This window comes from Anopheles arabiensis, chromosome 3 (genome assembly GCF_016920715.1).
Source record: "Anopheles arabiensis isolate DONGOLA chromosome 3, AaraD3, whole genome shotgun sequence".
NCBI lineage: Eukaryota > Metazoa > Arthropoda > Insecta > Diptera > Culicidae > Anopheles > Anopheles arabiensis.
The window spans coordinates 41,249,213-41,273,835 of record NC_053518.1 but is presented as its reverse complement, the minus strand read 5'-3'; the positions used below and the strand labels follow the sequence as shown (position 1 = coordinate 41,273,835).

The window sequence follows — 24,623 nt, the reverse complement described above, 5'->3', positions numbered from 1 at the left end:
CGTTGACACGCGTGTATTGGGCGGAAAAGGTAACCCACCACAAGCAACAATGCTAGCAACAAATACGCACACAAACGTGCACGCTCGCGCTCGTTGGCAGGCAGTCGCGGAAAACTGTAGGCAGTTTGCCAATTTTTTTGTAGTTGCATTTTATTTTTTTTTTTCGCCATCTTCGTTCCTCCCCTAACACACACACAAATACATATTGACTTGGCTTCCTATTTACTCGCAAATCGTAGGTTTTTTTGCTCCTCTGGTACCGTGCCTTATGTACCTTGCAAGGCTCGATCGGCAAATCGATTGCATACATCACCGGTGGATACATTGGTCGCATCAGCTAGCCGCGTGCGGTACGAGCTTTTACACATTTCTCTTTATTGTTGTACTTTTACTTAACTTTATCGAAGGGAAAAGAGAGAGAAATGGATGATTATTTTACTTTACTTTACTCCACAGCGTCGTAAAAAAAGTAACCATTTTAGATCGGTTGGCAGCACTACACTCTGTTTCAGCTCGTTGTTTGCTTGCTTTTCTTTTATTTTGCAAAACCTCAGCCATATTTTCGCCATTAATTTATCTATATATAATTTACTCCTAACTGCATTAGCTCGGTTCTTTTTTCTGTGTTCTTTTTCTTCGCGCCAGACGTCTAATTGCCGGCAGGTTTGTGTAAGCCGCATCGTGTTTGGGCCTTCTAAGGCGATCCTCCCGAAAAGAGTGTTTCACCAGCCGACCAAAGCCCACCGCGCTAGGGGACGCACGTTTCTTTGATCGAAAGCTAGTGATTGCATTAAACGCTGCGACTGGCGCTGGTGGTACGCGCTGCTCGCTCGTTGGAGACGGGGGTTTTTCAACCGTCCAACGTTTCGGAAGGCCGTTGGCTTTCCTGCAATCTCGCCGGTTGCGGAAAGCAATAGAATTCATAATCCAAGACGGATGCGCTCGGCCGAAGGCAAACGCGCAACCAACAAAAACACACTACAAAGAGGCGAACAAAAAAAAGCAATACCTTGACGCAATCGGTTCAGGGGGAAATGGATTCGGATGTGAGGCCGGAAAATAAGAGAATTTCATTTTGTGGTGGTTTAAACTAGAAACCAATGTGGCGCAAACCGATTGAAATTGTTTAATTATTGTTTTCATTTTGGTATTTTACTGAGTTTTTTAACTGGCCTTACGTTTACTGATTGATTGATTTTTTTCAATTAAAACTGATTTAATTCCACCGAGTCGAAATTTTTCACGCGAATACATTTCTTCTGCGTATTCTACGTTATATATATATATAAATAATAAATAAATAATAAATATTGATTTCCTTTAAAACAACCCAGCACAGTGTACTGAAGAATCAAATTAAGCCGAACCTAATGATCGATCGATTAATTATACCGGTAGATGATCCCCCAAATGCACGATTGAAGTGAATTTTCCTCCATCATCTCGATGAGCATGCACATGCAGGAAGCCGTGCGCATCACGGTGGGGTGTGAGGTGCAAAAATCACTACTCAACACTGCCCACTGCACCCCGCAGCACCCGCAACAACCCGTTTCTACCGGGTACAGCTGTAAAAATGCAACCGTCACTGGCAACCGTCACAATACCTTACGCGACCGCTCGGTCGGTTCGGAAAACTTTATGCATACGGCCGGTTACGACGGCGTGCTGCAACGAGGGGGAGGCTTATGGGCTTGGTTCACTGCTCAGTTTTACGTATGTTTTCCCCCTCCCCTCGCCCTCCTACTCCCCCATCAGCCTAGCCAACAATCGCGGGATGCCCGTTCCGCGGTTCACCAACAGCGCGGTCAGCCATGGATCATATGTTTCGTCCGTCTTTCTCGAAGGCTCCAAGGCTTTTCTTTGCCCTCCCCTTGTGTGACGTACCGGAGCGGGCGAGGGTTGAAATCATCAAATTTTACACCAACATGAACGAGTGTAATAGGGAGGGGGAGGGGTGATGAGAAAATGCGGGGAGTAGTACTGAATCGTAGAATCAGCACACTGCCCCAAACCCAACCCACTGCCCAATAGCGCACTCGCCAGTAGGAAAAGCGAAACCAAAGTGAGCGAGATAGTTGCCGGGGCAACAACAGCAACAAAAATGTATCAAAAAATCATTCACACACACAACCGTCCGTCTACGGTGTAGGGGGTTGCCCGAGGAAAAGAAGTCGTCACCAAGGGGCCGGCCGTGCGCTTTCGGGTGTACGCCTGGCGGACGAAGAAGGCAAAGGAAAATGGCCACACGGGTAATGGGCTGGAAATGGCGCTACCGAGGGGCAGCGGGGACTGAGGAGGAGGATGGAAAAAAGGGGGCCAACCGACCGGTGGCGTGAAAATGACGTTATTCACTCTCTTTCTATCGGTAGATCGAAAAAAAAACAAGCAGCGACGTTTGGGAGGGAGGTGTGTCGGAGCACTATAATCCACATTCACCATCCCTGCCACCAGACCCGCTCCTCCAACCGTCTCCGGTGGCTCGGGAAGCGTAACGCTTGAAGCCACCGAACGAACGCGAAGGCTCGATCGGAACGATCCGAACTACCAGGGGGAGATGGAGAAAGAAGAGTGTGGAAAAGATGCGATGGTGGAGGTGAACTAGTGGGGTGAACCTGGGCGATGAGCTGGTTGGCTTCGGAGTGGTGCCCGGTGGAGAAACCCGTCTGTATAAAAACCATCGGCAGCGCCAAACTCACCATCAGTTGTCTACTTGCTTGTTTTACAGAACACAGTTCGCTCGGATTAAATATGAAATTGTTGGTAAGCAAAACAAAAACACAGTGAATTCTTCAACCCTTCTAAAGGAGGTACAGTTTCGTGAAGGCACTTGATTCGCTGCAGTGAAGTTGTAGTTGCAAGATCATTTTGGGCAAACATTTGCCCGTCCCAGTGCAGCAGTGTGATCGCAAAGAACTTTGATAGGTTGCAAGAAAGTTGAAGATGTTTGATGTGAATTCGTGATTACAGTGTACAATGATTGTTCACAGTGAAGTAGTGCTCCAGGGAGTTGCCCAGTCGGGAACATAGATCATCGTACTAGCCTCGTATTACCTCTACAGAGTGCATTTATCAAAAGTTTTTGAGCTGTTTTCCGAATACATCCCGAATACATCTTTGCGAATTTGAGCACTCCAGGCTCCGTTTAAAGAACGAGATTAAATCTCCTGCCCAAAGTAGCTTGCCCGCTTAAGCGCAGCACAAAACCATTCGGATGAGTTTGCACACTCTTTTCTTTTGCCCAAAACTTTCGAAACGAAATGAACGCAGGCATCTCTAAATTGGCCTTCTCGTTTCCCTTTCACGCTTCCGTGCCTGCTCGGTGGTGCAAACACAACTTCAACTTTCGTTTCATTTGGAACGGAAACATTCCTTTCCATTTAATTAACAGGCATTGCTCTCTCGCTCTCCGTCATCTTCGCATCATCGTTAACTCTGCTTTGCACCCATGTTAATCTTCTTGAGGAATACTGGTGTTGTTGTTTTTTTTCGTGCCTGCTTCAAGATAAACATTGTTTGAGCAGTCTAATTGAAGCTTGATCGTGTAAACATTACCGATTCAAGCAAGGTCGTTGGGCTTCCGGGGGCTCTTTTTGCGGGCAAAGTGTTCCATTCAACCTATTATTGTAGAAGATGCATTGGGAAATTAGTCCGATAGTTCCTCCGAATTCTGCTCAGTACATCTAGCTAACGTTTCCATTCTTCAACGCTTCTTTCCTTCCCCTGTAGGGCGTTGTCTGCCTGCTAGCCCTGGTGCTTTTCGCATCGGCTGAAGATGAAAAGAAACCAGTGGCTGAGGCCAAAGTAGATGACAGCAAGGCGGCCGAAACTCAGGCGCTCGATGACAAGAAACAGGACAAGCGTGGACTGCACGGCTGGACCGGTAGCTTCGGTGGATACGAGGAACACCATGAGGTGCCTCACTTCGAAACCCACGAGGAAAAGACTCTGACCGTCGTCAAGAAGGTCCCGGTCCCGTACCCAGTGGAGAAGCACATCCCAGTGCCAGTGGAAAAGCATGTGCCCGTCCCGGTGAAGGTTGGAGTGCCGAAGCCCTACCCAGTCTACAAGACTGTCCACTACCCGGTCAAGGAGATCGTCAAGGTGCCAGTGCACGTCCCAGCCCCGTACCCGGTTGAGAAGAAGGTCCCGTACCCAGTCCACGTTCCGTACGATCGTCCCGTCCCGGTCAAGGTGTACGTGCCCGCTCCCTACCCAGTCGAGAAGAAGGTCCATGTCCCGGTGAAGGTCCATGTCCCAGCTCCGTACCCAGTTGAGAAGAAGGTCCCGTACCCGGTCAAGGTCCCAGTGCACGTTGAGAAGCCGTACCCGGTTGAGAAGATCGTCCACTACCCAGTCCATGTGCCAGTCGATCGCCCAGTCCCGGTCCATGTTGAGAAGCCAGTCCCGGTCCCGGTGGAGAAGCCAGTGCCGTATGAGGTCATCAAGAAGGTCCCGTACCCAGTGCATGTCCCGTACGATCGCCCCGTGCCGGTGCACGTTGACAAGCCCGTGCCAGTCCCGGTGAAGGTCCCAGTCCCGCAGCCCTACCCGGTTGAGAAGCACATCCCGGTCCCGGTCGAGAAGCACGTGCCCTACCCCGTGAAGGTTCCGGTCGAGCGTCCGGTTCCGGTTGAGATCGAGAAGCACGTCCCCTATGAGGTCGAGAAGCCAGTGCCGTACCCGGTCAAGGTTCCGGTGCACGTGCCGGTTCACCACGAGGAGGAGCACCATCACCACCACGAGGAGGTCCACTCCGAGGGTCTGAGCGAACATCACGACTTCGGTTCTCATCACTAAGCGAAGAAGAGCTCCCATCATTTCATTATTTATATCGCAAAACTTGTGATCTTAGTTGCTAGCATACCTCCCCAACTCCAACATCTCCCCCCAAGCAGCATAATCCGTCATCTCGACTGCTCGACTGACAACTGACAACTAGCTCAAAGATTCATCTAGCACAACAGCAAGCCAACCAGCTCTGTAAAGTAATGTCGAAAAACTGATCAACTGAACGACCATCTACGAACATCTGCTGGATGAGCCGGAGAGTGCGTGATTGTGCGATCGCTGTTCGCGTGGGCTGTACAACGCTGCTGGAGCAAGCCTCAACCTTTCGCTGCTTTGCTGGAGCGTTTCAGCACAGATCGGGGTCAACTTGACGCCTCGGTTTGGCGGGAAACGTCCCGGTCACACTGATTCATCCGGTTGACCCGTCCAGCGAAAGAAGGAGCGAGCTTCAGCTGTTGTGCCCTTTCACACAGCGCGCAAAATCACACAACTCTGGATCGTTCTACCCTATAACAATGGCGGGAAGGAAAGGAATTGGTGCTTTAGTCTGGTCCCAAGAGATAGAGAGAGAGAAAAAAAATCACTGCCCATCACCGGAAAGCGACTGTTCAGCTCAAGTGTTTCACATTAACAGAAAAACACACAACGTTCCTACATCTGCTACAGGGGCAGATACAGTCAACTTCCGGAGACGGGCAACGATTTTTTTTTTTGGTTTCATTTTTGGACAGAGAAAGCCCATCCGTCCCACTGGCATTAGCCCGCCAAATGCTCATAGACGAATGTGTTGTGCGGGAATGCGGAGCAAACCAAAACTAGCAATTCTCTGCAACTGCACCATCCATCCCACATTCAGCATTGTTTTCTTGTTATATAGATTTTTAAAAACCCGCGAACAACAGTAGCAAACTGAAATACCAAAATGCTTAGCTGCGCAACGAACAAACTAAAAAAAGGAAAGGAAGGCAAGGGAAGTGCCCGGAAGGAAAAGGCTAGGAAAGTTGGGCGACCGGTGCTCTGATTAGTTCCTGGTTCCGATTCACCACTCCACCCCTTTGCCGGGGCACTTCTCCCTTTTGGGGAAGCAGAACAAGAAGAAGAAGAAGACGAAGATTGGTGTAAATATCGAAGTGCCGAACATTTCAAGATTTTTTGTTTTATTCTAGCCACCGCCCCAACTCCAACGCAAACTCGTTCGAAGTGAAAAAGAAGAAGAAGTAGAAAAAAAGAGAAGGAACGCCGCTTTAGCTACAGCAGCTGCGACGAAGCAACGAAGCAGTAAAAGTTATAGAAAAACGCATCCCAAAATCAAACCACAGGAAACAGGCCAGCTCAAATGTATACTGATCATGGTTTTTCTTAGCTTTGCGCTCGTGCTCATACGCATTGATTGTTGTTTATGTTTTTTTTTTGTTTTTTAAAAATGTTTTTCTTTGCTCTGTTTACGACGTAAAAAAGAAAGGAAAAAATGAAATAAAAAAAATGTGATTATAAAAAAACCACCACACCGTGCAGCCTTTAATGATCTTTTCACGCTTCCATTGCTGACTTTTACTCCGAACATAGGCGAGCTTAAGAGGGAAGCAGTGTTGGTGGTAGCATACAACCACAAAGGTGGAAAAAATTAAAAACAATCTTATTAGCTATTTTGTAGAAGAAAAAAAACACAAACAAAAAGCCTCCGAAAATGCATGGCGCGCTTTTCCTACAAGAGCACCCGCACAACCGATTGCGCAAGACACAAGCATCCCGTGCCCGCGCTTTCGTCACCAAACCGGCACCAAATTATGCGCATTATGATTACACCACAAACAACTCGATGCGTTCGAGTGTGTGTGTTTTTTTTTTATCTATCTCTCTTTTTCGTCTCACTTATCGCCCCGTGGTTGCTTCAATTTTAATCCGGAACCTTCAAGCTCTACCAAATTGCACCCATTTCAAGCCAACTATGAAGCAATACCGTACCGTATAGCTATGATTCACTAAAACTTCCTATCAATTTGCCCCCATCGGGCGTAACAGTCTGGTCAGTGAGGCGAAATGTTGAAATTTTGGCCGCCAAGACACGCAGCACACCTCTCTGTGCCTCTCTTGCTCACACATTACCTATCGAGCGCAGGAGCAATTTTGCGCAAGATAATGAGCAAATGTTAGACATCGATGTGGCGATTGCGCGAATTCGAGAAGCCCGGCAGCGATCGGGTTTTGTAACGCGGCACCGCCATACTCCAACGTATGGACGAGAAAGTGTATGCACATGCAGCGGCGGACGATTGATGCAACCCATCCAGACACGAGCGTAGCGATGCGCATCGTATACGGTAATAACCCGTTTAGCCCGGGCCGAGTAAAAGGGAAATCCTACAGTGCAGCGCGCTGCTGCGCCACGAAACCATTCCCCTGGACGGGTGGAAAGCTTTCGCAAGGAATAACGGGGGGGGGGGGGATTGGCCGTCGGTCGGTGCTCCGGCGATGAGTCGGTGAGCAAAATGATCATTTTTGACAGCTCGCTCAGTCGTGTATGCTCCGTCGTTTCGAAACGAGATCGAGTTTCTGAGCGGATTAAGCACGGCCGGTCGGAGTTACAAAACATCCGTGTTTTATTTTCATGCATCACTCTACTAATACAAGGTTTGCTTAATTAAAAGGGATATAAATGACTTTATAATTGATGAGGGTTTTTCTTTTATTTGGTAAGATTTGGTATTGAAAAAGAGCACAACAATTCAGAAATAGGATAGATGTGTCGCAATCGATCATGAATTTGATCCACAGTGGTGATTAGTTTTTCTTTTACATACAGGTAGTCAGTAGGACAACATAAAATTAAAACTAATACATCAACTTCGTGAATAAAACATATTTTTTACCTATATAATGTAACTTTGCTTTTAGATTCACCATCCAGATCGCTCCCTAATGATTGCTGATGAAAATTTACACCATTATCATCCTCAAGTGTATATTTATTTGCAAGGCAGCAATGGTAAATTTATTATTTTTGCTCACATAAAATTGAGTATATTTGCTGCAAAAAATGTAATTCAAATGTTGAGGATTTTGATAACGTACAGCTATTAATGTACGTAAGGTATAAAACAATATACGTTTTGAATGTCCAGTTGAACACTTTCGAAGCTGATGTGATGAGATACTTGACTGCAGTTCAGTTTCCATTTGGACTGCCCCAAGTAAACAAAATGTACCTATGCAAACAATATCAAAGAATTTGCTTTTTTTACGTAACACACATAGGCCATAATAGTCAATCTTGTAATATTTTTTTTAATCGTACCGTATTTTAGAGGGTATTATGACCTTCGCCATAAACTATTCAAATTAAAAAAAAACTTTTTTACTATTAGCTTTACAAGATTTTATCTGTTAAACACTATTTAAATTAATTATTTCAATTACAAAAATATTCAATTAGGTATTTATCATCATTATTTTTCCGTAAATTGCATTTCAATTGAATTGTTTTTACCCATCTATCTAATTTTGGTGTTTTTTTACAAAAAAGTGTCGTTATTCGTTCTCAAATACAATGTTTGAACAATAATAATTTTCCATCGGACAGTTAGATTATGCGATGTATACGCGATGAAATGAAACAGGGAAAAGGAAGAAAAACGCGAGAATAAAAAAAAGCGATAAAACATCCAAGCGAAAAACAAAATACAAGCAAATAAAGTTGTTGCTTACCTAGTAAATCACTGTCAGTGGAACAATAAACGTTATGTACAGTATTATTCATTGGCCTAAGAAGGTCCGCCATATTGAATTTAGAGCAATTATGTACAACAGCTCTAAATTTTGGCCGGTCTCGTAGTACAGTCGTCAACTCGTACGACTTAACAACATGCCCGTCATATGGGTTCAATCCCCAAACAGACCGTGTCGCCATACGTAGGATTGACTATCCTGCTATGGGGGGGAATCAATTAGTCTCTGAAAGCCAAGCCCACAAGTGGGTACAGGCAGGCCTTGACTGACATCGGTTGTTGAGCCAGAGAAGAAGAAGAAGATGTACAACATAGACAGATTTAAAAATTGTTTTGTTTTTTTTTTCTGTTTGAATTGAACAATAGTACCTTTGTGAAACTAAAACATGTCGATCAAAGCTATTTTTAATCTTTCTTGACGTAATATTTATACTTCAGTGAAATCAAAATTAATTCTTCATGGACTAACCTGATCGCGCCCGCGACAATTTGACATTTTTTTACATATGTTTCAGGCTGAAATAATCTAGACTGAAATACTAAGGGTAGTGTCGAGTGTGGTTTTGTATGGAGTGTTGACATGATTTCAGCCGCCGAGTGTCAATCTCCAAAAAACAGCTGACTAGTACCGTAAAAGTCAATAGTACACAAAAATCATTGCTAAAATATGTTTAATTTTTGTGTATTTACCAATACATATTTACATACTATATAAACACTTTGAATGTGCAATAAATGTATTCGGTGAAGGGTTTAAACGGAATTGTGAGGACTCGGTCGGCCCGCTCGGCCGAAGTGTACCGAGTGGGCATGTAATGGTATTGAGTGTCAGTAATCCAAGTGAATAATACGAATTATTAAACCACATAATTATGCTTTCAGCGACAATGTGACTATATATAATGATCCACTATCTTTAGAAATGACGGAAACACACAATCATAGCATTACATTAAAATAATTTAAAAAAAAAAATTGCACTTACTTGATGTACGGGATGTTTGCTGCCACGTGATACTTTGCACCAGGGTCAAAGTCAAGTTCGGACCGAAGCACCGGTGGTTTAACCCCGCCATACTCCTCCCTACCAGCGAGTACACGATTGCAATGAAAATAGAGAGCAGTTAAGGCCAATTAGTCCACTACCGGGAGAGGAAAAAGCACACCAAGCTCCACTTCCACAACAATTTTCCTTTCATGGTTCCATCGCAAACAACTTACCTCAGCAGCCACCAGTGGCAGTTGTACTGCTCCTTGCGGACGCGCTTGCTGAAGACGTCATACCGCCACGCTTCAAGGGCGAGCGCAAACGGTAAAAACACTACCTTTTCCATCGCGAGCGAAAACAGGAAGTTTATGTCGTGCGCCGTATCATCGACGGACTTCTGGACGAGGCCCAGATTTTGCAAATGCTTCGGCGAGGCGACAGAGAGCGAGATTGCATCACCGATCGCTTCATGGAAACCTGCATCGAAAAAACAGCGCAAATCATTAAACCGTCTGGCAATGGTCTGGTCTGGCATGTCACTGTCCCCCGCGTCCCCTTACCTGGATTAGCTCCATCACGGAACACCTTCGGATTGTTACGATAGTTCAGAAAGTACTGTATGTGCGCAAGCTCGTGGTGCACGGTAATGAAATCTTTGTGCGTCACCTGCGTACACATCTTGACGCGGTAGTCCTTTCCGGTGCAAAAGTCCCACGAAGACGGTTGGCACAGGATCGGTCGGTCTGGCGGTTGCGTCAGGATGGACGACGCCCAAAAGTCCGGTGGCATTGCGGACATATTCATCGACACGAAGAACTCTTCCGCGATCTGGAACATAACCAGCGGATTGTAGCCCTGCTTCTGCATTTCCGGCGTTACCTCGAGAAAGCTACGGCCCGGGTACGGTATCACAATGTCCAGGATGTTCTGCCAGCTCTGCCCGTACATGTCACCCAGTATGTGGTCCGGGAGGGGTGCATTTTTGTTGATCTTATCCGGACCGTAGAATTCGCGCAGCTTGCGGCGCACGTACGCATGAATCATCTCGTACAGCGGGAGTATCTCGCGCCACACCTGTTCCATTTCCTCGCGAAAATTGCGTGACTCATACGGGAACGTCCAATAGGCGGCGGCATCAGTAAAGTCTACGGTACGTCATTAAACGTAAAGTGTCCTCAATTACAGCCTGCTTCTATCGATAGTTTAAAACCGTGCTACTTACTATTAACACGCCCAGCATCGTTCGTAAGGTCGACCAACTGCTCGAAGAGATCTCGCATGTTGCGACCCGATTTTCGACGCCACTCGAGCCAAGTGTACTGCAGCTCATTCCAATCGCGACTCTTTGCCATTATCTACACAAAACAAGCAAAAACATAGTAATTGACTATTCTATTCTCACGTGACCACCAACGCTTTGTTCACTCACATCTTTCAGATGGGGTTGAAGGCGTAGTCCACACTCGAACGGTTGCTCGTACGCGCAGATGGTGGCACCGTTAAAGATGGCCAGCATATCGTTCACGATTCTATTGTACTGCACGCGTGGGAAAAATGCGATTTTAGGATTGTAAATCACGCTTTTGCACACGACTGCTAAAATAACTTACCCGATCGAGCTGATCCGGGGGCAGCGCACTTGGACCAATGATTGACATAAGACGCACCTGACGGTACAGCTTGTCGTCGAAGATTTTCGTCTGGTCTATTCGGCGCATTTGATCCCACAGCAGGCGCTGGAAGTCGTTGTACCGTTGCTGAGCAGCAAGCTGCAAACAAGAGTGACACAAATATGTTTAAATTGTTAATTCGGTAAGGTTTGTGTTGCAAGCGAACGAGGTCATTGTGTACTGATAGCTTTTCATTTGGCCTTGAACTGTTTTCAAAAACGTTAAGACTTTTTTCTTTGAGAAACCAGATACATTTTAAAAATGCCTTTACAATTCAAACCATTCCGTATTTTTAGAAGCAAAACGTACGACAGTTGAACTTTGCCATTCAAGCTCAACTTCATTGGTTGGTTTGTTTGGTATGATTCAAACGCCATGCACTTGTCAACAGCCAAACAATGCTTATTTTTGCATCTTAAATAATCTCAACCTTAAGGGGTACGGTCATAAACCAACCGCACACTAAACCACCTTCTTGATTACTTGTGAACTACCTCCCCTCCCACCCAGATGTCACTAATCGTCGCCCTATGTCAATGTCAAATCTCGCGCACCACAACAGACCACAGTTTTCTCACATCTCAATTCCTCTCTTTTTCTGCGGTATTTCGCTGGGAAATTGTTCACCTACCAACCGACGGACAGCTATCTTTCCGCAAAACAAAAACACATTCAAGCGCTACCGTTTACTGGGTACCGTTGGATTTCTGTTTGACCTTAGAACGTACGCACACACACCCACACTCCTTCAGCCCCTGTGACTTACCGCTTCCACCTGCGTTGCATCGTTGATGTTTGTCTCAAAGTTCCACTGCGCCGCCACATTCAACGAACACTCCAGTGAGCTTTTCCGATCGATCTCCGTGAGAAACGCGCGTAGCTTTTCTGTTTCCGCTCGAAACCGCCGCTCGTTCTCGATGCGGAATCGTTCCTCTTCCGGGCTGCGGTACGGATAGTTAGGATCGTCCGCATACCGGGTACGATCATCGCCCGGAAACCGTTGACCAGGCTCTCGGAACCCTTGATCACGGTAGTTTGGATCACGCTGCCCTGGCCCGCGATAGTTTGGATCGGGTGGATTGCGTCCTCCAAAGCTAGGATCGTTTGGATTATACGGTCTTGCGTTGGGATTGTCCCGGTTACGATCGTCATCGTCCCGGCTCGGATTGTACGGTGTCCGATCGCGGTAAAGCAGTGGATTCTCCACATCGGACACGTACCTGTTCCGATTGCGATCGCCTCCATCCCGATACAGCAATGGATTGTCAACATCAGAAACGTACGGATTTGGACTACGATCGCCTGGATATCGTTCACGGTTTTGATTGCGATCGTAGCCACGATCCCCACCGTACCTGTTGCGATCGTTGTAGGAGTAAGGCTAGAGTGGTGTAATAAAATGAAATGATACACTAACATCTTGATTCTCCAATCATTAATTAGTACATCACGTTAAAACAAAATGATGTCTTACCGAATCCTGACGATCTCGCCGATCGTAATCATTCGCGCGCCCTTCCGGTTGCTGGGCGGGATAGTTCGGACGTTCGTCTTCTTCATCGTCATCCCCATCGTACGGTGGACCAAACCGCTCACTTCTACTCCGATCGTGCACACTGCTGCCATCCCCACTGACGACACCATCCACACCCAGCGGTACACGCGTCGGCGATGCATCCCCGTTGGGAAATGTCACGGGCCGACGCCCTTCCAGACCCGGCGGTGCCAAAGGTGGAAGGTTAAGCTGTGGATCAGCCTCACAATGGATCGATTGTAGGGCAAACAACGCACCGATGGTGCACTTTATCAGCAGCTTCAACATTGTGTAATGTCGTGCTGTGTGCATATGTTAAGACGGCAATTTAAGGGCGTTGTTTTCGGGCGGATTATGCTAATTGCATGTAGATAAGGGTTTCTGCAATGGTTACGTTTTCACTTTCACTTGGTTTTAAAATATTCCTCTACCCACATGAACTGTAACACTGTAGGTATACGTTAAAACAATTCATAACTTATATTTCAAGAAGAAGAAAGCTGAAAAAATGGAAAGCCTAAAATTTATATTTCCTTGCTTTTACTCCATTGAACTCTTTGGAAGTAACAACTTTTGTTTCTAATCCAACATTTCTATGTTATCAAGCAATGCACATTTCATTCATACACCTAACTTAATTATTCTTATAAGCATTCAAACACTTTTAACACTCTTCGGTGCCATATTTAAATGGAAATTAACTAGATATTTCACAGTTGAAGACACTTGTTCATTAATACAATAAAGCACCCACTTTCGATTAATAACACACAAAATCAATGCGTAAACTATAAAACAAAGTTCTACGGAACACACGTACCCTGTAATCTGATGACTATTAATCCTTCATCCTTTAATTCACAATCAGCATCATGTACTTCCACCACCGAATAGGGATTCTTACGAAATTGTCCATCCGCGACGAGCTACCGAACGAAACTGAAAGCTCCCGAGTTTGCAATCCTATTGGTTCCGCGTCATACGTTGCAAGCCACCCGTGGTCCACACCTGCCCCAGTCGGAAGTCAGCAGGTCCCAACCAAGCAATCAAACCAATTGTGCTGTACTGTTTACAGCGGGAAATTTTGTTTTTCAACCCAACCCGCTAACCATTTCCCCTTCTGTGCACGTTCGCTATCCCCCCGCTGTGTAACGGAGTTCCCTCTAATGGTATTCAAATTAAGTGTCAAAGTGAAACGGCAGTACCTCGGTGGGGCATACTCGTTCGCTTCCTAGCCTCCCTCGTGCCAACCTCACATGGTCATTTGTCGCGTTCTCACTTGCACACGAAAGGGGGATGGAAAACAATTACACTGCCAACCGTGCATTCAGCACTGCTGATAGACACTGATACGACACGGGAGATGGCAACTTCTAGCCGCCGTTCTTACGAATCAGCATGTGTGTGTGTAGGTTTGAGTTGAGTCAGTACCGTACTCCAGGGAGGGTATACTTACGCACCACCGTCTCCATCTCCATCAGTCTCCACACACCATGGTCGCGAGGGTAGATGAGATAAGAATGGAAGCATTCAGCATATGGAGAGCGCATGTTAATGAAAATTAAACCTAACCGCTCACGGTGCGCATGACTCAAAGCACAAAAGAAGAAGGGAGGGGGAGGCCAGCAAAACGCCAGTACGAACTAACAATATACACCGGCTCCCCCAGCCCGACCTACCCGTATCAGACCGTTGTAGATACAGGTCATACGCATGCGGGGGCTTACACGCGTGGGAAACCGCTGGGAACCCGGCCGGTGTGCGATACGTGATAGCAAACCGACCTATCCCCACCGGAACGCCACGGAACAATGAGATTCTTTCTGCGGTTTTAAACAACCACAATATCGGAACTACCCCTTGTGTCTCGTGTGTGCTTCCACGTTCGTCGTGGTCACAACAACGAAAACTGTCAACCAATTTTTATGACCCTGCGGCATGTACACAGGCCCAGATCGGCCAGGCCACAGGAACATTCTTCCGAGTGACCGTGAAACGGTTACACTGTCCGGCGAGCGCGTGCCAAGGGCCATCCACGGGGAGTGCGAGAGATATGGTTGCAATTGTAATTTACACTCCGGACACTCTTCCAAATGTGCTTTTATGCAAAGTGGGACGAGATGGCGTTCGTTGCAAATGAAGCTGTCAATGATTCACGCTATTTATAGGCTTAGAAGTAACGACGTGGCGGGACTCGGTACGAAAGGATCGCATTTTTTTTTTGTAAGCGCCTCGGTATGCTATTGTTGTCAAAGCGCACAAGTTGCATCTCAAATAATCGGCATAGTTCGGTATGAACAAACAAAAACCCTCCTTTCGCCTTAAAATAGAAGGTTTCCAAAGGCATATAAACCAATTTGGAGACAATTGTACATACAGCAAAGTGTTACTGCCATGCACAAAGCATCACTGTATTCGCTGCTAGTGCTCTGTCTGGCAGTACACTATGGACATCCCTCGAGCAGCCTACTTAACTCATGCTGTTACGCAATCGTCAACAACAAAACGCATGAATTTCTGGTCCCGAGCGAGATCGTCGATCAGGGCGAAAACGACAACCGGTACGTGGTGGCATCGAAGAGCAGCGGCTTTGCCAGTACCTGGAGGCTGGCTCAGCGACAGGTGAACGGAGAAACGATCGTTACGTTTCAGAATCTTCAAAGCAAACAGTTCCTGTTCACCGGAGGATACAATCTCCTATACACCGGCGACGTGCCCCATGGAGTTGATTCGTACTATTCACTTCCGAAGGGCGTCCAGAGTGGATTGATTGGTCAGCGCAATACGTTCGGAGGGTATTTTGAGTATGTGCGAGCGGAAAAGTATCCCGGGTACAGTCATGGATTTGTGAAGCTTGGCAAAATAATTGAAAGAAGCTACTGGACATTTATTCATCGACCGTGTATTTGCTAGCGTTGGTTGCTTTTGATCGCAATAAAAACGTTTTGCTTGCCATAAAGCACATCTATCAGACACGATCAATTCTATGAGACGCACACTGAAAGAAAGATACAATTCGTTCAATAAAATACAAACCCTGCTAAAATTTAATATGGTCTTACTTGTGGTATTTTCCCATCCGACATGTGCTCCAATGCGTTCGTTTTCTACCACCAACCAATCGTACAATGGCCGGAAGTATTCAATCAACGCATCGGCACTCATGCGACGCTCCCCAGTAAGGACCTCCATTGCATCTGGCCACGGCTTCGATGATCCCAGCTCCAGCATAGCCTTGATGGCATTACCCGCCTCAACACTCTGGTAGATGTCACAGTTGTTCAACGTCTTCTCGGGATCACCCTTCACATACTCTCCCGCCTTTTCGCAAGCAGCTCGGTGGAACTGGAACTGAATGATGAATGACACGAAATATCGCAGATACTCAACATCAGCCGAGACGTGGTACTTGGCCGGTGCATCCAAATCTGATTCCGAACGAACTACCGGAGGCTCAACACCCGAAAACTTCGAGCGCATCTCCCAGAACTTGCAGTTGTACTCCTCGGGCTTGATATCGCCACGGAAGATTCCCCACCGGTACTTATCCAGGGTGTAGGCAAACGGCAGGAACACCAGTTTGTTCAGTGCAGAACCATAAAACTGGTTCAGCTTCGATTCCTCATCTTCAACGTAGTCTTTCAACAGTCCAATCTTCTCCAAATGTTTCGGGGTGGAAACAGACAACGATAGAACATCACCGACGGCCTCATGGAACCCAGGATTGGCTCCATCACGGTACATGCTTGGAAGGTGCTGGTACTGTAGGAAGTACTGTACATGTCCCAGCTCGTGGTGCACCGTGAAGAACTGTTCCATCGTTACACGTGTGCATTGCTTAATGCGCACGTCATCCGTTTTCGAGAACTCCCAAGCACTGGCATGACATACCAGATCTCTACCATCGTCCGGCTTTTCGAGAATACTTTTCTCCCAGAAGGTACTACGATTCAAAAGCAATTAATTTTGTAATCTGGATGTCTTATGATTTGATACTAGATACTTACGCTGGCAGCTTGGTCATATTCATCGATTGGAAGAACTTATCGCCCATTTCGAACATCTGAATCGGGTTGTATCCTTGGCGTACCATCTCCTCCGTCACATCAAGCAGCTGACGGTCGGGGAACGGGCTGGTAATATCTGCAATGTTGCCCCACTTCTGTGCCCACATGTTGCCTAGCAAGTGCATCGGAATTGGTCCCTTCTCTGACACCACATCCTCACCATAATACTTTCGCAGCTGGTAACGAACGTTGGCATGAATTTGTTCGTACAGTGGACGCAGCTCCTCGATCACAGCATCGACTTGCTCTTCAAACGTATCATCTTCGTACGCGCTTAACCAATACTCAGCACCCGATGCATAATCTGAAGTAATCAAAGAGTTTATATAATTAGATTTTCAACATAATAATGAAATGGTCATCTACACTCAACTGTTCATTCTTGCCGCAACTCCATTGAGATCAACGTATTTCTGAAAGTCTTCTCTCGTTGGTGCACCAGCCGCATCGTACCACTGCTGCCAATAGTACTTCAGCTCCTCCGGATCACGACTCGTAGCCATAATCTCGGTCAACTCCGGCTCGAGTGCCAAATCACACTTGCTGTTATCACGATAGTCACACACCTTTACCTTTGCGTAATTTTCCTGCATTCGATTGATCGCGTCCAACATTTCGGCAAACGTATCCTCCGGCAGCACGGAATAGCCCAGCTTGGTAAGCTTACGGATTTTTCGCTTCAAATCCTCATCACTAAAGCTTTCATACTCGTACTTTTTTAGCGTGTTGGCCACTTCCTACACGAAGACAAAACACACCCAAATTCTATCACTTATGCAACCAATCACTGATCTACGTCACTTACTTTCAGGAACACAGCATTCGCTGCAGCAACCTCATTTTTCACCATCAAATTGTCCTCATTGATATCGGACTCATAGGCCCATTCGGCTTCCGTGCCGACATTTCGACGAGATAAAATTTCTTCATCTACTTGTTCGACGTAGCGACGTGCTTCGAGTTCATCATCGCTAACGGACACAAGCTTTCCACCGAGGGCACAACACACTAAAGCGAACGCTAATATCACTGCTGAAAAGAATCTCATCTTTATGATGAGGCGTGATTCGTATGTAGATCGAAACTGATCGGAATAGCCGTTTTGCACCTGCTTTTAAAGTGTGCTTCGTCCTATATCACATCTTTCCCATCGCCAAAATCGTTCTCAACGACAATGAACTTGTTGTTGATGGGCTCAACCCATTGGTGACCGGTTTCGAAATACAGTTTGGTGCTATCGTGGTATTGATTGGAGATGTAGCGTGATTGACATCTAGGAGATTGTGTTTCATACATAAATTAATGAACAAAAGCTTATTATCTTTTGAAGAGTGAACGATTTAAATTAGCGAGAAGAGAAGAGATAGCTTATATTTCCATTCAAAGCTGCGATATTTTCAGTATCATCTATTGGTGCGCTTTTTGGGGGCAAACTTGTTTGTTTGGCTTTTTTTGCAATGATAGCAAGAAAGGCATGAGAAGCCAAAGAGGAAAATATGTATGTGGAACATAATAGAGTTCAGGGTCTCTATTATGTTCCACATACATATTTTCCTCTTTGGCTTCTCAACCGTTGTTGACCAAGGGTTTGGCTATCAGTAATGTGTATGGCTATCAGTTACATAATAGTTTATCAATAGAACGGTAGACACTACTATGTTTGAGAGGCAGGGTCCATACTGGATTTGTACCCATGTCGTGCATGTTGATAAGTTTAGTAAGTTGACGACTACACCACGGGAACGGCACATATCCATTTTTTCCCTAATTCTAGCAACGCGCTTTTTTACTATTCCTATGTCAATTTGGCACATTTTTATATACATAATCGATAAACGAAAAATAATGTGTCTTTGTGCTAAAAAATGGAATCACTAAAGCTACTAAACTTCTAAATAAAATTACTAAAAGAATTATTTGAAATAAGTAATTGAAGGCACATAAGTACTAAAAGTAAATTAACTGTTTATTAACCATATTTTGACTGGAAAAGGTGATATTTACGCAAAAACTTGAGTTCCGTAAAAGCCTTCGGAACGCATTATTCGTGTAACTTGAGGAAATACTGTACTCTATTCCTTGACAATTCTACATTAATGCTATGGCGTTAAAAAGTAAAGTGTGTCTTAAAACTTAAAAATAATTCAGACAGTAAAATTGAAAAAGAATCTTAAGATAAAGAAAGAGAAAATTATAAAAATATTAGCGTGTTGATTTGTGTATATACATTAAAAAATCAGCTATTGAAAAAGCCTAAATAGCCATTCCAAAATACGATGTTTTTTAACCTTGAATGTCTTTTGTTTAAGATACAGTAGCAATTAAAATATATGTAACTTTATTGCTGGCAACTGTATTTCAGCCCTAACCAGTTACCAACAAATACCAACAGAAGAAGCGGCAAAATTTAATCGTTTCAGTTGAAATAATAAAGACATTGAAAATAATGAAAATAAACAATAAATAAATAAAACATGATTGATAACTTGAACCAGGAAAACTCGATAGTCCATTGGTAAGACAAATCGGTTCTGACTAGTGATGTAAGATCAGATCCTGATTCGTTCAAATGATCCGGATCAGTACATTAACCGAGTGAAACACGCATCACTTTTTTAAAAATCCGGATCATCGTTTCCCAGAAAGAAACAGAGGCGAATGATCGAATACGCCAAATGAGCTAGTGAGCAAGTGAAACATCAGTTTCAGAAAGATCCGGAGCATGGCTTCTCTGAAAGAAACAGGACGAATGATCGAATGCGCTAAATGAGCTAGTGAGCAGGTATCATTTTCGGATCAGCATTCTTCTCTCTCCAGATAGCAGAACAGATATATCTTACGAATCACATACGTTCTTTATACCAAAACGGGAAAGCATGACTGGCCACACCGCTCCTATCCGACTAACGCTTTCAATTCAACCACCCATGTCTTTTAAGCCGTGTATACACAAAAAGCATATTTGTTCACAATCTATGGAGATATCTGCAAGCGAGGCGTCAATTCCGTACAAAATTTGACACATTAATTTGTTGATTTGCCCCAAAAAAAATATGGGTAACGCCCAATAAATAGTGAGAACGACCCAAAAACTATGGAAAGCATTCAAATAAAGGGAAACAACCAAAAATCACGGTAGAACCCTGTAAAAGACCCTGTCATTTAATGCATTATCTTTCTCTTTGGCATTAAATGGCAGGTTTATCAAATAACGCACGATTGAATGATTGGTCCGATTAAATGATCCGGATTACCTATATGAATGAACCGGAACTGAGTCGATCATCAAAAAGATCCGTTTTAAATACCACTACTTCTAACAATAGGTTGATTAACCAATGCAGACTGTCTACCTAAATGTAAAAATGACTATTCTAAATATTTTCATTACATTCGAATAAGTAATCACTACTTGTCGGCCATAAAGGATTCGGTTCATGATTCGGATGAAACTGCCACAAGCATCTTTTTTACGATTGAAAAAACTTTTTTATTGAAAATATACCTTTTTACACCGATACACACTCTGAAAAGTAAAAATATTATTAAGACCAAATAGTCAAAAAAGTACCACAATTTCTTTCCACTTAATACTTACTCTCAGTTTCTTCCCATCCGACATGTGCTCCAATGCGTTCGTTTTCCACCACCAACCAATTGTACAATGGCTGGAAGTATTCAATCAGTGCATCGGCACTCATTCGACGGTCCCCAGTAAGGACCTCCATTGCATCTGGCCACGGCTTCGATGATCCCAGCTCCAGCATAGCCTTGATGGCATTACCCGCCTCAACACTCTGGTAGATGTCACAGTTGTTCAACGTCTTCTCGGGATCACCCTTCACATACTCTCCCGCCTTTTCGCAAGCAGCTCGGTGGAACTGGAACTGAATGATGAATGACACGAAATATCGCAGATACTCAACATCAGCCGAGACGTGGTACTTGGCCGGTGCATCCAAATCTGATTCCGAACGAACTACCGGAGGCTCAACACCCGAAAACTTCGAGCGCATCTCCCAGAACTTGCAGTTGTACTCCTCGGGCTTGATATCGCCACGGAAGATTCCCCACCGGTACTTATCCAGGGTGTAGGCAAACGGCAGGAACACCAGTTTGTTCAGTGCAGAACCATAAAACTGGTTCAGCTTCGATTCCTCATCTTCAACGTAGTCTTTCAACAGTCCAATCTTCTCCAAATGTTTCGGGGTGGAAACAGACAACGATAGAACATCACCGACGGCCTCATGGAACCCAGGATTGGCTCCATCACGGTACATGCTTGGAAGGTGCTGGTACTGTAGGAAGTACTGTACATGTCCCAGCTCGTGGTGCACCGTGAAGAACTGTTCCATCGTTACACGTGTGCATTGCTTAATGCGCACGTCATCCGTTTTCGAGAACTCCCAAGCACTGGCATGACATACCAGATCTCTACCATCGTCCGGCTTTTCGAGAATACTTTTCTCCCAGAAGGTACTACGATTCAAAAGCAATTAATTTTGTAATCTGGATGTCTTATGATTTGATACTAGATACTTACGCTGGCAGCTTGGTCATATTCATCGATTGGAAGAACTTATCGCCCATTTCGAACATCTGAATCGGGTTGTATCCTTGGCGTACCATCTCCTCCGTCACATCAAGCAGCTGACGGTCGGGAAATGGGCTGGTGATATCAGCCACACCTGCCCAATCTTGTGCCCACATGTTGCCTAGCAAGTGCATCGGAATTGGTCCCGTCTCTGACACCACATCCTCACCATAATACTTTCGCAGCTGGTAACGAACGTTGGCATGAATTTGTTCGTACAGTGGACGCAGCTCCTCGATCACAGCATCGACTTGCTCTTCAAACGTATCATCTTCGTACGCGCTTAACCAATACTCAGCACCCGATGCATAATCTGAAGTAATCAAAGAGTTTATATAATTAGATTTTCAACATAATAATGAAATGGTCATCTACACTCAACTGTTCATTCTTGCCGCAACTCCATTGAGATCAACGTATTTCTGAAAGTCATCTCTTGTTGGTGCACCAGCCGCATCGTACCACTGCTGCCAATAGTATTTCAGCTCCTCCGGATCACGACTCGTAGCCATAATCTCGGTCAACTCCGGCTCGAGTGCCAAATCACACTTGCTGTTATCGCGATAGTCACAAACCTTTACCTTTGCGTAATTTTCCTGCATTCGATTGATCGCGTCCAACATTTCGGCAAACGTATCCTCCGGCAGCACGGAATAGCCCAGCTTGGTAAGCTTACGGATTTTTCGCTTCAAATCCTCATCACTAAAGCTTTCATACTCGTACTTTTTTAGCGTGTTGGCCACTTCCTACACGAAGACAAAACACACCCAAATTCTATCACTTATGCAACTAATCACTGATCTGCGTCACTTACTTTCAGGAACACAGCATTCGCTGCAGCCACCTCATTTTTCACCATCAAATTGTCCTCATTGATATCGGACTCGTAGGCCCATTCGGCTTCCGTGCCGACATTTCGACGAGATAAAATTTCTTCATCTACTTGTTCGACGTAGCGACGTGCCTCGAGCTCATCATCGCTAACAGACACAAGCTTTCCACCGAGGACACAACACACTAAAGCGAACGCTAATATCATTGCTGAAAAGAATCTCATCTTTATGATGAGGCGTGATTCGTATGTAGATCGAAACTGATCGGAATAGCCGTTTTGCACCTGCTTTTAAAGTGTGCTTCGTCCTATATCACATCTTTCCCATCGCCAAAATCGTTCTCAACGACAATGAACTTGTTGTTGATGGGCTCAACCCATTGGTGACCGGTTTCGAAATACAGTTTGGTGCTATCGTGGTATTGATTGGAGATGTAGCGTGATTGACATCTAGGAGATTGTGTTTCATACATAAATTAATGAACAAAAGCTTATTATCTTTTGAAGAGTGAACGATTTAAATTAGCGAGAAGAGAAGAGATAGCTTATATTTCCATTCAAAGCTGCGATATTTTCAGTATCATCTATTGGTGCGCTTTTTGGGGGCAAACTTGTTTGTTTGGCTTTTTTGCAATGATAGCAAGAAAGGCATGAGAAGCCAAAGAGGAAAATATGTATGTGGAACATAATAGAGTTCAGGGTCTCTATTATGTTCCACATACATATTTTCCTCTTTGGCTTCTCAACCGTTGTTGACCAAGGGTTTGGCTATCAGTAATGTGTATGGCTATCAGTTACATAATAGTTTATCAATAGAACGGTAGACACTACTATGTTTGAGAGGCAGGGTCCATACTGGATTTGTACCCATGTCGTGCATGTTGATAAGTTTAGTAAGTTGACGACTACACCACGGGAACGGCACATATCCATTTTTTCCCTAATTCTAGCAACGCGCTTTTTTACTATTCCTATGTCAATTTGGCACATTTTTATATACATAATCGATAAACGAAAAATAATGTGTCTTTGTGCTAAAAAATGGAATCACTAAAGCTACTAAACTTCTAAATAAAATTACTAAAAGAATTATTTGAAATAAGTAATTGAAGGCACATAAGTACTAAAAGTAAATTAACTGTTTATTAACCATATTTTGACTGGAAAAGGTGATATTTACGCAAAAACTTGAGTTCCGTAAAAGCCTTCGGAACGCATTATTCGTGTAACTTGAGGAAATACTGTACTCTATTCCTTGACAATTCTACATTAATGCTATGGCGTTAAAAAGTAAAGTGTGTCTTAAAACTTAAAAATAATTCAGACAGTAAAATTGAAAAAGAATCTTAAGATAAAGAAAGAGAAAATTATAAAAATATTAGCGTGTTGATTTGTGTATATACATTAAAAAATCAGCTATTGAAAAAGCCTAAATAGCCATTCCAAAATACGATGTTTTTTAACCTTGAATGTCTTTTGTTTAAGATACAGTAGCAATTAAAATATATGTAACTTTATTGCTGGCAACTGTATTTCAGCCCTAACCAGTTACCAACAAATACCAACAGAAGAAGCGGCAAAATTTAATCGTTTCAGTTGAAATAATAAAGACATTGAAAATAATGAAAATAAACAATAAATAAATAAAACATGATTGATAACTTGAACCAGGAAAACTCGATAGTCCATTGGTAAGACAAATCGGTTCTGACTAGTGATGTAAGATCAGATCCTGATTCGTTCAAATGATCCGGATCAGTACATTAACCGAGTGAAACACGCATCACTTTTTTAAAAATCCGGATCATCGTTTCCCAGAAAGAAACAGAGGCGAATGATCGAATACGCCAAATGAGCTAGTGAGCAAGTGAAACATCAGTTTCAGAAAGATCCGGAGCATGGCTTCTCTGAAAGAAACAGGACGAATGATCGAATGCGCTAAATGAGCTAGTGAGCAGGTATCATTTTCGGATCAGCATTCTTCTCTCTCCAGATAGCAGAACAGATATATCTTACGAATCACATACGTTCTTTATACCAAAACGGGAAAGCATGACTGGCCACACCGCTCCTATCCGACTAACGCTTTCAATTCAACCACCCATGTCTTTTAAGCCGTGTATACACAAAAAGCATATTTGTTCACAATCTATGGAGATATCTGCAAGCGAGGCGTCAATTCCGTACAAAATTTGACACATTAATTTGTTTACGCCAATCATATGGATGCAGCTTTAGCAATATGTTTAGCGTATTGTCTTCTCGACAATGACGATGAAAATATAATCAGCTCTCCCATTTGTTCGCTCGTTAACACGTACTGCATCTTTTCGCCTCGTGCTTCGTCTCAGTCAGAATCACAATTGATTGATTGATTCTTGTAATGTTTAGAGTCCGTATCACGATTTATTCACCGTTTCCC

General features: G+C 44.3%; 4 protein-coding genes across 8 annotated transcripts in view; 1 reads left to right on the top strand and 3 right to left on the bottom strand.

Moving 5' to 3' along the window:
• The window catches only part of LOC120904353 (angiotensin-converting enzyme), a 70,795-nt gene extending 56,767 nt beyond the window's left edge, over window positions 1–14,028 (bottom strand). The window contains exons 1-9 of one of the 5 annotated variants that reach the window (XM_040314273.1): window positions 13,914–14,028; window positions 12,649–13,156; window positions 11,941–12,555; window positions 11,115–11,273; window positions 10,934–11,041; window positions 10,727–10,859; window positions 10,065–10,649; window positions 9,738–9,981; window positions 9,502–9,600 (exon numbers count right to left, since the gene is read on the bottom strand). In XM_040314273.1, coding sequence (XP_040170207.1) covers window positions 9,502–9,600; window positions 9,738–9,981; window positions 10,065–10,649; window positions 10,727–10,859; window positions 10,934–11,041; window positions 11,115–11,273; window positions 11,941–12,555; window positions 12,649–13,020 — 2,315 coding nt within the window. In that variant the 5' untranslated portion in view covers window positions 13,021–13,156; window positions 13,914–14,028. Of the gene's footprint in view, window positions 1–9,501; window positions 9,601–9,737; window positions 9,982–10,064; window positions 10,650–10,726; window positions 10,860–10,933; window positions 11,042–11,114; window positions 11,274–11,940; window positions 12,556–12,648; window positions 13,209–13,528; window positions 13,751–13,913 lie in introns of those variants that run through there. The other 4 variants (XM_040314270.1, XM_040314271.1, XM_040314274.1 and 1 more) reach the window with 4 other exon arrangements.
• Window positions 2,671–5,362, top strand: LOC120904359 (skin secretory protein xP2-like). Its single transcript, XM_040314279.1, has 2 exons — window positions 2,671–2,763; window positions 3,730–5,362. The coding sequence occupies exons 1-2, from the start codon at window positions 2,752–2,754 to the stop codon at window positions 4,798–4,800; spliced, it is 1,083 nt and encodes a 360-aa protein (XP_040170213.1). The 5' UTR covers window positions 2,671–2,751; the 3' UTR covers window positions 4,801–5,362.
• A 1,548-nt stretch (window positions 14,029–15,576) lies between the features above and the next one.
• On the bottom strand, window positions 15,577–17,842 carry LOC120904356 (angiotensin-converting enzyme-like). Its single transcript, XM_040314276.1, has 5 exons — window positions 17,581–17,842; window positions 17,149–17,512; window positions 16,716–17,079; window positions 15,771–16,651; window positions 15,577–15,706 (listed from the first exon to the last, which is right to left on the bottom strand). Exons 1-5 carry the CDS (start codon window positions 17,821–17,823, stop codon window positions 15,693–15,695), a joined length of 1,866 nt encoding a protein of 621 aa, XP_040170210.1. The 5' UTR covers window positions 17,824–17,842; the 3' UTR covers window positions 15,577–15,692.
• Window positions 17,843–20,241: 2,399 nt separating this feature from the next.
• On the bottom strand, window positions 20,242–22,445 carry LOC120904355 (angiotensin-converting enzyme-like). Its single transcript, XM_040314275.1, has 5 exons — window positions 22,184–22,445; window positions 21,752–22,115; window positions 21,319–21,682; window positions 20,374–21,254; window positions 20,242–20,301 (listed from the first exon to the last, which is right to left on the bottom strand). The coding sequence occupies exons 1-5, from the start codon at window positions 22,424–22,426 to the stop codon at window positions 20,285–20,287; spliced, it is 1,869 nt and encodes a 622-aa protein (XP_040170209.1). The 5' UTR covers window positions 22,427–22,445; the 3' UTR covers window positions 20,242–20,284.
• Between the last annotated feature and the right edge of the window lie 2,178 nt (window positions 22,446–24,623).